This window comes from Salmo salar, chromosome ssa02 (genome assembly GCF_905237065.1).
Source record: "Salmo salar chromosome ssa02, Ssal_v3.1, whole genome shotgun sequence".
NCBI lineage: Eukaryota > Metazoa > Chordata > Actinopteri > Salmoniformes > Salmonidae > Salmo > Salmo salar.
In genome coordinates, this window is record NC_059443.1 from 49,594,885 (window position 1) to 49,608,999 (window position 14,115).

The following is a 14,115-nucleotide window of genomic DNA, read 5'->3' on the forward strand; positions in this document are numbered from 1 at the left end:
GTCTGGAGGAAACCTGCAACCGTCCCTACGGTGAAGCCTGGTGGTGGCAGCATCATGCTGTGGGGAAGTTGTTCAGCGGTAGGGACTGGGAGACTAGTCAGGATCGAGGGAAAGATGAACGGAGCAAAGTACAGTGAGATCCTTTATGAAAACCTGCTCCAGAGCGCTCAGGACCTCAGACTGGGGCAAAGGTTCACCTTCCAACAGGACAACAACCCTAAGCAGACAGCCAAGACAACACATGAGTGGCTTTGGGACAAGTCTCTGAATGTTCTTGAGTGGCCCAGCTAGAGTCCGTACTTGAACCCGATCGAACATCTCTGGAGAGACCTGAAAATAGTTGTGCAGCGATGCTCCACATCCAACCTGACAGAGCTTGAGAGGATCTGCAGAAAAGAATGGGAGAAACTCCCCAAATACAGGTGTTCTAAGCTTGTAGTATCATACCCAAGAAGACTCGAGGCTGTAATCGCTGACAAAGGTGCTTCAACAAAGTACTGAGTAAAGGGTCTGAATACTTATGTAAATGTGATATTTCAGTTTTCTATTTTTAATACATTTCTAAAAACCTGTTTTTGCTTTTTCATTATGAGATATTGTGTGTAGATTGAGGGAAAAAAACAATTTAATCAATTTTAGAATAAGGCTGTAACGTAACAAAATGTGTAAAAAGTCAAGTCGTCTGAATACTTTCCGAATGTACTGTATATAGACAGATAGTTTGGCAATTGCTTTTTCAAGCAAGACACTTTGCAAACCTTTTCACTGTGAGGACCAGCCGGATGCCAAGATGCGACCAATATCGACGAGGACTATATCCTGAAATAATTTTGCTTGTAATCATAATATGATTTGCCTGCTTAATTGCTTACACATAACTTAAAACAGTCTGAAGAGTAAAAGTGTGTTCCATAACCCTGTGACCTGGACGTCAGGACACCCAATTCTAATCAGGAACTAGCAGTCCTACCTTGATCTTGCTAAACTGATGAATTTCACTCTCTGTATCATGAAACATGACAAAGCAACAGAAATCTCAAAAAGACTCACTGTTCTCATTGTTCAAATGACATTTAGTAGTGATATAATGTTCTATAAATGTTTCATTCAATATTAAACAAACTATAACCCCTTAAAGGTAACCTTATTGCAAAGTGTTACCGGAACTGGATATATAATAGTATGCTAATTGGATAAGCACCTATTGGAATGGGAATACAATGACCTTGTTGTGTATCGACTGGCAAATGTTTTAATTTCTGCACATGCTCACAGTGAATTCTTCAGACGTGGTGGTGGTGTGCCAAGTACAAACATGGAGACACAGTATAACTGGGAACACTAAATACATACAACCCGCATGGACCTTCAGTGTTTGGAACTCTTGAAACACAGTTTGGGAAAAGCAAATGTCCTCTTCAAAAAATGTTGTCTTGAGAGAAGACAGACGTATCGTAGCGGCTGAGTGTTTCCCAACCCTAGATCCAGGGACCGACATGGCGGGTTGCTGTTGACCATCAGATAGTAAGCTGACACTGACTTCTGACACAAGTCTCAAGTGTTCATTTCAGTTTTAATTCAAATGGTTCTCCAAAGAAGAGGACCATCGACAGAATTTTTTTAGAAACACCCCTTACAGAAAAACCACATGATTTCACATGTGGAAAATCATATGATTTCATGTGTTTTCTTGGAACAATTCACATGTAAAATTGTTTTTTCCATAAGGAACTGCTCTTATTAACATAGCGCCCGGACACACACTCAACTGCTATACACACATATGTACAATATAATGTGAACGGGTTGTTCATTTACAAACACTGAGTAATCTCTTATATTGTAGAGTTAGGCACACACATTTCCACTAGTTTCCACCAGTGTTTCCCCTAGCTAGAGCAGCCCTCCACTGCCTAAATTGATTTACCCGCCATTGGTTTCAATTTGTAATTTTTATCCCAGCTGCCCTAGATGTTGCTTCGAGGGATTTTGCATCCCGCCTAAGAAACTAATATAGGGGAAAAACTGGGTATACAGTTCTCATGGTCCAACTTTGGGAATCGTCTGAAAGTTGTAAAACTGGCCACTGGCCATCGACATCAGCTTAGGAATTAAAATGTACCGTGGGCCACTGTCTTTTGACCACTAAAATAGGTCACACAATAAAAAGACAGAAATCAAATTCGGCCCTCATCAAGTCAGCACAGGAAATGTCAAATCAATTGTAGTGCAGAGTAAGCAGCCCTGCCAGGATGCATAGTTGGGCTTTCCTTTCCCTCTGTCAGTTACAACAGTCAGCCCAACCACTCGCAGCTCCTTCAAATAGTTTTTGTAAATAAAGGAAAAAAGACAACAAAAATAATCCATTAAAATTGTTCATATGAGGGGGAGAAATGATCTTGAGTGTTTTTAACACCCCGCCTTTCCATTCTCAGGTCCGAAAAAGTGTGTTGACTCTCCACTCTTGCGTTGTTTCTTTTGTTCTCCTTTGTTGGGTGCTCTTCCTTTCTCCCCTATCCGCTTTCCCCTTGTTGATGGCAAACTAGTGCGGCGGCCATCTTGGTTTTCCAGGTCTCAGAGGTGTGAGGAAGTGGAGAAGCAAAGCTTGAGGGTGTAAGGGTTGGAACCATCTGCAGATGGAAAGACAGAATAGGAAGAAGGGATGAGGAGAGGATAAAAAATACATGACTTGCACACATGTTTAACTCTATACATTTACTTTGAGGGGTGTGTGTGTGTGTGTGTGTGTGTATTTCTGCGTATGTGTGTGTGTATGAACATTTGCTCTAAATAATCATGTGTTGACACTGTGGTCAGTTTGAGCATTGCCCTGGTGGGATATTTCATGAAGCAGAGGCAGTATGTTAGCCAGCGAAAGATTCTGAAACCACTCCATATAAAAGGCCAACTTATTAAGTAAAGTGTTACAGAGTGTTTTTTTTAAAGAGACATGATCAATGTGTTATCTAGTTAACTTTGATAAACACTTGGTAGCAACATTTGTTCCATAGATTTCCTAGATCACAGGGAGGTAGCCTGCAGGTATAATTGTTTACTACTTGTTATAAGCATGCGCAAGCCTTTATAATGTCTCATAATAATGATTATAATATGTCATGTCTCTTTATGTATCAACATTTCAACTGAATGCCTGGTATTTACTAGTCAGGATCATGTTTCGAGTTTCAATGTCACATGCACAAGTACAATGAAATGCGCACTATAAGCATACTATATACAGGAAATATTTAAAAAGTCAGCTCCAATAACATATTTACATGTGAAGGGATACTGGAGTGATGGAGGTAGATATGTATAGGGGTAAGGTGATAGGATATAATATAAACAGAGTAGCAGCAGCTTGCATGTGAGTAGGTTAATATTATGTGTGAGTGAGCAAATGATGGAGTGAGTGTTTGTTTGTGTGTTGTGTTGTGTTGCCTCAAGGGGTTACTCCTTATATTCTGTATTCAGACTATTTTCCGCTAACTGGGACCTTAGGCCTGCCACCCACAAAGAGACTATGGCGTGAGGCTCTCTGTATGAGAGCCATTATTATTAGAGAAAACAAAGATTTCTCCTGTAACTTTCCTCCTCTGCCACCAAAACAAATAATGAAAGCACACAATGAAGGTGTTTGGGGGGGGGGTCCATTTTTGTTTTGTCTATTGGCTTTTGTTTGCGTTGTCAGCCAGTGTGAAGGTGAATAACTGCTGTGTAGGGGAGGAACGCAAGGGAAGAATAAAACAAAAATGTATTTAACTTGTATTGTAGTCGATAAATAGAGAGAGTGAACAAATGTGAACGATGATGAAGGCCAGCGATGAAGAGGCGTCTAGCGGCTAGCCTGGCATGTTGATTCTATCTGGCATTGTCCAGATGTATATTTGCATCTCACAAGAGAGAGCCACACCTTCACCGTGACAATCTCCAGGATGAGACGTTTCCACAGAAGTCCTGGGGTCACTGATGCCAGAAGAGGAGTGACGACTGTTACTGTGTGAATGAAATTGTAGTGTTTGGTTTGTTTCAAGAGCTTATAAAGAGCTGCCCATTTCGATATGTTTTATTGCATTGTATGTTTTCTGGTTGATGTATTTTTAAAGTAACTGGACTGCTCCCGAGTGGCGCAGAGGTCTAAGGCACTGCATCTCAGTGCTTGAGGTGTCACTACAGACCCTGGTTTGATTCCAGGCTGTATCACAACTGGCCGTGATTGGGAGTCCCATAGGGCGGCGCACAATTGGCCCAGCCTCGTCCGGGTTAGGGTTTGGGTTTGGGGTAGGCCGTCATTGTAAATAAGAACTTGTTCTTAACTGACTTGCCTAGTTAAATAATGGTTAAATAAAATAAAAAAAGAGACAACATTTTTTATATTGGGTTGATGGGTTATTAGGCACATTCCTGTTTTCCGGTCATAACATTAAAATTGATTAGAGTTGATTAGATAAGAATCTGGGTGTGTTGTTCCTACCTTTTGTTTTCACTAGCAAAGTGTTAAGAAGTGTTCATTCCGGTTGGGGTACGTTCCCGCTTGAATTTGGTTAAGAGGGGAGTGAATTCGATCATACTTTGAGAACTTGCTACCAAGCTCCTATGTGTATCAGACACACATAGTTTTTTTCTCTTAGAGATGATTCTGAACTGAAGACGTGTGTAACCACGATAAGTCTTAGCCTATTGGTGATAGTCATTTACTCTGTGTCATTCTGTAATGTATCATGTATTTCATGTACACTGTAATGTATCATGTATTTCATGTACACTGTAATGTATCATGTATTTCATGTACACTGTAATGGATCGTGTATTTCATGTACACTGTAATGTATCATGTATTTCATGTTCACTGTAATGTTTGAGTGTCAATTATTTCATGACTAATACATTATATTAGTTGAATTGAGTCAATTATTGAGTAATTATTTGATTGACTATTTGCCTTTAATTTGATAGTTGTTAATTACACTAAACACATATCACATGCTTGGGTACCAACTTGACATCCCAGAGCTGTTAGCCTCAATAAATGAATGCTAGAACATCGGTCGCGAGGATTAGCTATTTGTATCTAGCTTCTTAGTAATTGCATAACGGTGCAAGATAGACACATGTTCATTATAGTTATACTGAGTCGGTGATGCAATGATTCACTATCTTGCTAGATCCTCCAGAGTCTTATATTCACATAATAATGGAGTCCGATTGATAAATGTAGTATATTACTCAACATCATCCCTTTTTTTGGGGGGGGGGTTCTATGCAATCAGACTGTGCTAGTCAGCTATTGATTATTAACATTATGCTTGGGTAGCATAGTTGTTTTGTTAACCCATAAGAGTCTAAGCCCTGTCTAAGTCGGGGGGGGGTCCACTAAGCTATATGGAATTGTTTTAAGAAGGTCATACCAAGGATCATTTAGCTATTTGATTTATGATTTTAAGACCCCTTCATGTCTAATTGTTTTTTGGGGCCTTACTGCTATTAGACCATAGAAACGCATTGACTAACAGATTCACTACATTGAACAACAGATCGTCCCAACAAAATATCAAATGGATGTTTGTTCTGATGTGTCTCTCCTATATCTGAGAGATATAAGAAAGATCAGGAAACGTATAAAATATATATATATTTTTTAAATATGTATTTAACCCCTTATTTTTGGCACTAAACAGTCTAAGCCCTGTCTAAACAGGGGGGGGGGGTCATTTTGGGTCTTACTGCTCATTCAAACGTATTTAATAACAGATTCACCACATGGAACTACAGACAGTCCCCCCCCAAAATATAAAAAGGACGTTTTTTCTAAAATGTCTCTCCTATATCTGAAAGATATAATAAATATCAGGAAACATTTATTTGTATATGTATTTAACCCCATATTGTTGGCATTAAACAGTCTCCATATACAGTACTTGTCACACCCTGATCTGTTTCATCTGTCCTTGTTACGTCCTGACCAGTAATAGGGGTTATTTGTTATTGTAGTTTGGTCAGGACGTGGCAGAGGGTATTTGTTTTATGTGGTTCGGGGTGGTGGTTTGTTTAGTAGGGTATTTGATTTATGTATTCCAGGGGTTTTTGGGCACTGTTCTATGTTAGTGTATTTCTATGTTCTGTCTAGTGTTTTGTATTTCTATGTTTTGTTAATTGGGGTTGGACTCTCAATTGGAGGCAGGTGTTTTCTATCTGCCTCTGATTGAGAGTCCTATATATAGGTATGTGTTTGTTGAGTGTTTTGTGGGAGATTGTTCTGTGTAGAGCCTTGTGCCTTACCAGCATGTGATTAGTCGGTGTGTTCGCTTTGTGTACTTTTTGGTTCGCCTTCTTGTCCGAATATAATAAAGAAGATGAGTGCACATTTCCCAGCTGCATTTTGGTCTAAATCCGACGACAACCGTTACAGTCCTTGTGATTGTCTCCACCCCATCCCGGACGTCGCTTGTTTCCCCCAGTGTATTTATCCCTGTGTTTCCTGTCTCTCTGTGCCAGTTCGTCTTGTATGTCCAAGTCAACCAGCGTGTTTTTCCCAAGCGCCTGCCTTTTCAATTCTCTTTTTGCTAGTCCTCCCGGTTTTGACCCTTGCCTGTTTCTGGACTCTGTACCCACCTGCCTGACCATTCTGCCTGTCTTGACCTCGAGCCTGCCTGCCACTCTTTACCTCCTGGACTCTGAACTGGTTTTGACCTTTTGCCTGTCCACGACCATTCTCTTGCCTACCCCTTTTTGGATCAATAAACATCTAAGACTCCAACCATCTGCCTCCTGTGTCTGCATCTGGGTCTCACCTTGTGCCCTGATAGTACCGTAATTTCCGGACTATTGAGCGCACCTGAATATAAGCCGCACCCACTGAATTTAAAAAAAAAAAAATAAGCCGCACGTCTATAAGCCGCAGGTGCCTACCGGTACATTGAAACAAATGAACCTTACACAGGCTTTAACGAAACACGGCTTGTAACAAAAATAAATAGGCTTTAACGAAACACGGCTTGTAACAAAAATAAATAGGCTTTAACGAAACACGGCTTGTAACAAAAAATAAAAAATTAGCAGTAAGCTTTAGTTGTCTTTTTGCACTGAGTCAATTCCTCACGCTGCTGTTTCCAACATCTTATCATCGACTCATTAAGACCAAGCTCCCATGCAGCAGCTCTATTTCCTTTTCCAACAGCCAGATCAATCGCCTTCAACTTGAAAGCTGCATCATATGCATTTTTCCGTGTCTTTGCCATGATGAGGGTGACAAAATGACTACCGTAATCAGAATGATGGGAAGTTTGAGAGCGCTCGATTTAATCTAAACAGTAAACAAAAAAGTTGTTTGACCTTAACCCGTTCGGCAATTTCATTGGTCTAATGAAAGCTTCATGCCGGCAAAAAACTGAGCACGTCACAGAATGTGTTTTAAAAAAAATAAAAAATAATGAAAGCGGGAAAAATCCATATATTAGCCGCGTCATTGTTTAAGCCGCGAGGTTCAAAGCGTGGGAAAAAAGTTGCGGCGTATAGTCCGGAAATTACGGTACTCTTCCATACATTTTTTCAACTGGTACCGGGGACCTTCAGACAAGTATCGTGAGGCCTGTGGGCATCCTAGTGCAAACACTGACATGTACATTTTGTGAGAAGACAGATTTTTTGGGATGTCTCATGTTCTGACAAACACCGCTCTAGCTCTGTCACCTTTCACTGCAGATGCGGAAGTGCGACATCGGCGGATGCGGTGGATTGAGATGCAACCAATGCAAAAAACCCCGGATATCTCTAGCTTAAACTGACAGATTTTGATGGGGAAATTTGTATTATGATAATTAGATTTCCGTGGGGTGTGGGCATCAACCGTATTGTTATTATTTTGGGTGGATAGTTGCAGTCAGAACCATGTTAAATGTCTCGAAGATGTCACTTAAAAGAGACAGAGGAGGTGCCATGGGTTTTCTAGCGGTTTTCTAGGGCTGCAGTCTCTGGCACACATATGGTGTTGGCATAGGTTTGTATCCAGCTTACTGCCTTGTGACATGTTCTCTTTCTATCATTCTCTCATCATCTCTCACTCTTTTTTTCTCTGTTTTTGAAGCAAGCATTCGGATGTCATTCTCTCCGGAGTAGGACACACTACTTACTTGGAATTCTGATCTGGTGGTGGTTGAGGACTGTTAGAACCTCCACAGCATGCGTCTTGTTGTCAAATTCGAATAAGCCTGAGATAGTTTTGGAGCTGGCTAGAAGGGAGAGGGGAAAACATCAGCCAACTTGAAAAGATAGTGATTGGAAAAGAAAACATGTGAAAGTGCGTGTTAATAATAAATAATATGTCGGTAGCGCTTTATAATAACTTTCATGAATACACATAAATAAGTATTTCATCATTTGTAAACATTGATACGAATTACAATTCATAAGCATTTACAACATGTATGATCATTTTGAAAGCATTTATAAACATCTATAGGAAAGCATTCATAATGGTCTATTCATATCAGTCATAGTAGAATACTATTTATCTATTTATATTATTCCTTATTAATTACATTTATAATCTAGGTGCCTAGCTAATGCTGACACATTTAGAAAAACAGCTGAATGTCTATGACTAGTACCTCTACCGAATTGACTCATGTCATATAATGTCCATTTAGTCCAACATAATGAATGAAATGAGCACTTACGTTTTGCATCGAAGACTTTGAACTTGATGAAACCGGGTACATCGTGTTCTGTACATAACTAAACATAAAGCACACAACAGAAAAGGTTCAGCTATTGCGTCAACATTGCTTCATTCAGTGTTTTGTATATATTATCCACTAGATGGCGATGTTATGACATGAATCTCAACACTGGACAAGAAATAGGCTTCTACAGGCCAGTGTTATTCAAACCTGGTCTTGGAGGGCCACTGGGCTATTGTCTGTCTGGGGTCAAATAACTTGACATATTGCAAACATTTGAATGCCTGTTTATTAAAATGTTAAGAACTATCTCCCCACTTGCTTGTGTCTTCTCTACCCTATAGGCAGGTGTCTCCTGCTACCCATTATCAGGGTCATCCAAACTTTTAATTCCACTATAGAAAGGGTTCAACCTCCCCTTACCCCCACCTCCCACCTCTCTGGACATCAGACACCATTCCAGCCTAAACAGCCACCCCTTCCCTCCTTCCCTCCCCTCCACACCCACCCTCTGCAGCTCGTCCTCAGTGATGCAGGGCGGGACATTGTAGAAGTGCAGCACAGCGGCGGGCGGCTGGATGATGTTCTTGGATGCCTGGCCCACGCTGCTGAAGCGGTTGTTCCGGGTCATGGCAAAGTCCTTGTAGCTGCTGCTGCCGTCCTCCAGCTCAAACACCTGACTGGGGATGACCGCGTGCTGCTTGGACACACTGGAGGGAGGGAAAGATCAAGGAAGGATGGGAGGGAGGGAGGGATGAATAGATAGATATATAGATGGGAGAGGAACACAGCTGCTAGATTTGCAGCCATAGATAATCTATATGTAATTCTATGTTTACAGCTCTCCTATAGTGGGTGAACAAAAAGGAAGCACTTTAAATGGGGTTTATACATTCATGAGGCCAAGGTACAGATAGGGATAGGAAGAGTAAACATAAAAAAAACCTGTCTTGACCCTCTAATAACAAATTGGCTCTCAAGGGCCGAGGGGAGCGAGAGGTTAGGTACGTATCGGCTTAGTGCTGCGAGAGACTAACTCCCAACGGGTTGAAGGGGATTTATGAAATGCTGTTTAAGTTTTTCAATTCTATGCAGTCTCTCATTCAGTGGCCTAGAGATGGCTATGGCAGCGCCATTTTTAACAAGCTATAATTATTTCGGGCATCGTTTGTATTGTAACATGCTATACTATTTGGGGCATTGTTTATAGCATGCTATAGAAAAACATGTATTTCATGCCACGACATCCATCTCTTTCACAACATATAGCATGTTACAAACAACGCCCCATATGTTGCAGCAATGTCTTCAGATTGGGTATGCAGTCAGTAACTGGTGGACCGTCCACCAACATAATGAAACGCTGTTTGAATTCCTTACGGCGGGGTTGAATCCCAGCGGAGCTGAACGAAAGACTCATCTAAACTCGATCTAGCAGCTTAGGCAATTCATTACTCTGATGGATGTAGGCTGCCAATTCGATAGGAAGACTCAACGCAACCCACACAGAGCCTTTAAACAGCCAACGCTGTCGAGACGAATAAGGCCTTTGTGCAAGCAACTCCACTGTCCTTTTTTTCCTAACGCTTTGAAGATTCCCAAAACCCAAACTTGCTAAGCAACAAATTGATGATAATGATGACGGTAATAGATTTCTCTTTCAAAAAATGGCCTCGCATCCTCTCTTCTTGCCTCCTTCTCAAAAAGCATTTGAGGAGAAGATCCAAGGTGCTTCCCTTACACCTGTTCTTCCAATGTATTTTGAGGAGGCAAGGAGAGAGGACGCGAGGAATCGAGGAAAGATGAACGTCACGCTCATCAAGCTAGGGTTCAGGGGGTGGGGGTCAAAGGTGAAACATGTAGCCTCCTCACCAGACGTTGAGCCTCTTGCTGAACACCTTGATGCTGTTGAGGTGTGTGATGGATCGGTCCACAGCATACTCATCTCCCATCTCTACCAGTGCGGTGCCCGGGACACTCTTCATAAACTTCACCTGCGGCGTAAATAAGACCGAATGGCATCACTGTGAATCCATACAGACCTTCTGATATTCTACTAGGTGACGCTGACCTTGGGTTAGTTTTACATTTCCCCTACTAATGGCTTCTCTTCGAGTACACCAGTACTACAGTACCAGCACACTTGATTAAATTAGTCAACTAATCACTAAGCACACTTTTGTTTTTATCCACGTTAATACAGAGACCAAATGGAATAAGTCTCACTCTAAAACATATTACAGGTCAGGGTTCAATTGAATCAAACTGGTAGGTACTCCCCCCACAGTGGTAGGTAATTCTGTAACCAAAGCTACAGCATAAAGATTGTCATGGCAATTTGATTGCATCCACCCCCTAGTCACACTAGCTGTCACTCAGCCCTCTCATTTAAAGAGGCAATCCACGATTGATACATCCATTTTTGAACTTTTAAATGAATTATGTTTTTTTTTAATCGCAGACTGTAGCTTTCATCTCGTGCGAAAACAGACGCTGACACTGACCTTCTCAATATTCCCGTACAGGCAGAAGAGGTTGAAGATGCGGGTGCAGTTCATCTTGGCAGGGTGCAGGCCGCTCACCATGGCGACCGACGAGCTGGAGGCGTGGCCCATATAGGAGGAGGTCTGGGGCAGGGGGTAGGCAACCACCTCCTGGGCATCATGGGGAGAGCTCCTCTTGTACCTGTTATTGCTGGGCAGGGGCAGCAGGGGGCAGTGTGACCCTGGAGAGTGGGGGAGAGAGAGAGAGAGAGAGAGAGAGAGAGAGAGAGAGAGAGAGAGAGAGAGAGAGAGAGAGAGAATAAGACAATGAGAGAAAGTGAGAAATAGAAAGGGGGGACGAGGGTAGGGGGATAGAGAGAGAGAGATCAAAAGAGAGAGGCAGAGAGAGAGAGACAAAATATAGAGAAGGGGAGAGAGAGAAAGTGAGGGAGAGAAAGAAATAGTGAGAGAGAGAGTGTATGAGAGAGGGAGAGACAGAGGGGGCAGAGAGAGACAGAGAGAGAGAGATAGAGAAAGAAAGAAAGAAAGAAAGAAAGAAAGAAAGAAAGAAAGAAAGAAAGAAAGAAAGAAAGAAAGAAAGAAAGAAAGAACAACAAAAAACCTGTCACAGACATAGGATGACCTTATTGGGGATGGTTGAGATGACAGTGCAAACGTCCCCCCTCAGCCCCCAGCCCCCCATGAAGAAGGATAAACAATTCCAGCAGTACTAAAAAAAAAAGTCCTAGACCATTTTCTACACCACTGCACCCCGTTTCCCCTGCAGATCTCGCTAATTACCAAGTGCCTTCAAGAGCGGCCGCTCACATCACATCATTACGCTCTTTCCAAACTCCTGACACACATACACACACACACTACACACACATGCACACCAATGACTGTATGACACACACACATATGTAAAGACCACCCCTTCTCCCCCGGTTTTTCCATCCATCCATCCAACCTCCACCACCTCCTCCAGATGTAAGTGTCTGTGGGTGTTGGAGCTTAATTACAAGATACCCAAAGCCCAGATGCACAATGGCAGTCACACAGAGAGAGAGAGAGATGGATGGATGGATAAAGAGAGGGATGGGAAAGAAAAGAGATACTGTAGACGTGGCGAGACAGATAGAATGATAAAGAGAGAAAATGAGAGATTCTGAGAAAGAGAGAGGTGATGAGTCAGAGAGGGATACAGAGAAAGGGAGATGCTGGGAGAAAGAAAGGTGGAAGAATAGGAAGATGAGGAGACTGAAAGAGAGGGAGCGAGAGAGAGATGCTGAGAGAGGGAGTGAGAGACGGAGAAACAGAGATGAGTCAGAATGAGAGGGATAAAGAGAGAGGGAGTGTGTGTGTGTGTGAGGGTAGGCTGGACACATGACATTTATGCTTTTTTGTAATGCTTTTTTCTGACAAAAACGAGTTAATTGCATCAACCGTGGAGCCCAGTTTCATAATTTTACCATATGTCCCAGCTGCTTGCCGTAGTTTTGAAGTAATCACAAAAAAACAGGCTTTATTTTAGGGCATTTTTCACCCTGTCAGCTCCTAATGTTCTATTGAGCACCATGGCACCAACTCGCCTTTCGAATGTCCTTTTCCCTATTGTTGTGACGTAGAACAATATTGCCTATTGTTCTACGTCACAATGCCTGCTTTGCTATTGTTGACAATGAGACCTGCCCACCTTGCAGATAGTTAAAATGTAAACAACAACAAAAAATGACTCATGGAACTCTGAGGTCGTCCCATTGCTTCCTATAGGGAAATATAGGTATGTCTGTCTATTTTGCCAAATATCTTGCAATGTGTATATTTAGATTTTTTCAAATTGGACACAATTTTAATCATGATAATCTCCTCTTTCTAATGATGTAAGGCTGGGCAGCGTACTCCATTGTCATCAAACACTAGCTCTGAAATACCGTTTGCCCTTGGAACGCTGAGCTCCCCTCATTGTTTTCCTATGGAGAGGCATGCTGGTATATTTCGCCAAATACCTAGCAATGTGTATATATGGATTTTTTTCAAGTCGGACACCATTTTAATCAGGATAATCTCCTCTTTCTAATTACATAAGGTTGGGCAGCGTACTCTGCTGTCATCGATCGCTAGAACAGAAATAGTCAAAAGTTGCAATTTCTTCCCAACTTCCTCATTACGCAGACATAAGCACACTTGGCACCATCGATGTGCGGATGTTTACTTTCTACACGAGTTGTTATTTTTCAGTTTCGTCCTAAGAACTGACTGTTGTGGTAAAATAAAAAGGGATACATTTTTGGTGTAATTTAGGCAAAATGGAATTCTAAGCGTCACTCCAGTCAGAAGAGGCACTGGGAACGTTCGATTCCATTCATTTGCTATAGGCTCGCGCTAGTGTTCCAGCTTAGCCAACGTTCTTTTGCCATTTTTCAGCCTTGGGTGAATTTTGACTCATTTTATTGTCCAGCCTAGTGAGGGCAGGAGAGACATGAGACAAACATAGAGAAAGAGCGAGGGAGGGAGGGATAAAGAGAGGCAGCGAATGTGAGCGACACTGACCATAGCCGTTGTCGCTGTAGGAGGACGGATGCTCTCCCAGAATGGCCTGGCGTTGTCTCCCCTTCCCTCGCTCTGCAACACAGACAGAATACACAGTGTAAGGCAAATGTAAAGTGACAATGTCGCCAGGTGCCAAACGCACATCCATCCACTCAAAATGCATAGACACGCACAGATACACACACATGGGGACTAACAGACACAGTCATGCACACATAGGACTAACACACACACACAAGACTAACACACAAGCACATATACACACACACATTGGCACATTTGCACACCAGCCTAGGAATGACTGAAAGCCATAAAACCACACTACGCAAGCAGATTCCATTTAGTAACAGCAAATCTAGACACTGCTTAACACGTTTGGTAATTGGCATAATAACAAAACT

General features: G+C 42.0%; 1 protein-coding gene across 1 annotated transcript in view; it reads right to left on the reverse strand.

Annotated features, from left to right (window-relative positions):
* Window positions 1–1,052: 1,052 nt before the first annotated feature.
* The window catches only part of LOC106584808 (heterogeneous nuclear ribonucleoprotein L-like), a 53,424-nt gene continuing 40,361 nt past the window's right edge, over window positions 1,053–14,115 (reverse strand). The window contains exons 7-13 of the mRNA XM_014170409.2: window positions 13,715–13,786; window positions 11,183–11,403; window positions 10,551–10,672; window positions 9,187–9,388; window positions 8,676–8,733; window positions 8,130–8,228; window positions 1,053–2,630 (exon numbers count right to left, since the gene is read on the reverse strand). Coding sequence (XP_014025884.1) covers window positions 2,575–2,630; window positions 8,130–8,228; window positions 8,676–8,733; window positions 9,187–9,388; window positions 10,551–10,672; window positions 11,183–11,403; window positions 13,715–13,786 — 830 coding nt within the window. The 3' untranslated portion in view covers window positions 1,053–2,574. The remainder of the gene's footprint in view (window positions 2,631–8,129; window positions 8,229–8,675; window positions 8,734–9,186; window positions 9,389–10,550; window positions 10,673–11,182; window positions 11,404–13,714; window positions 13,787–14,115) is intronic.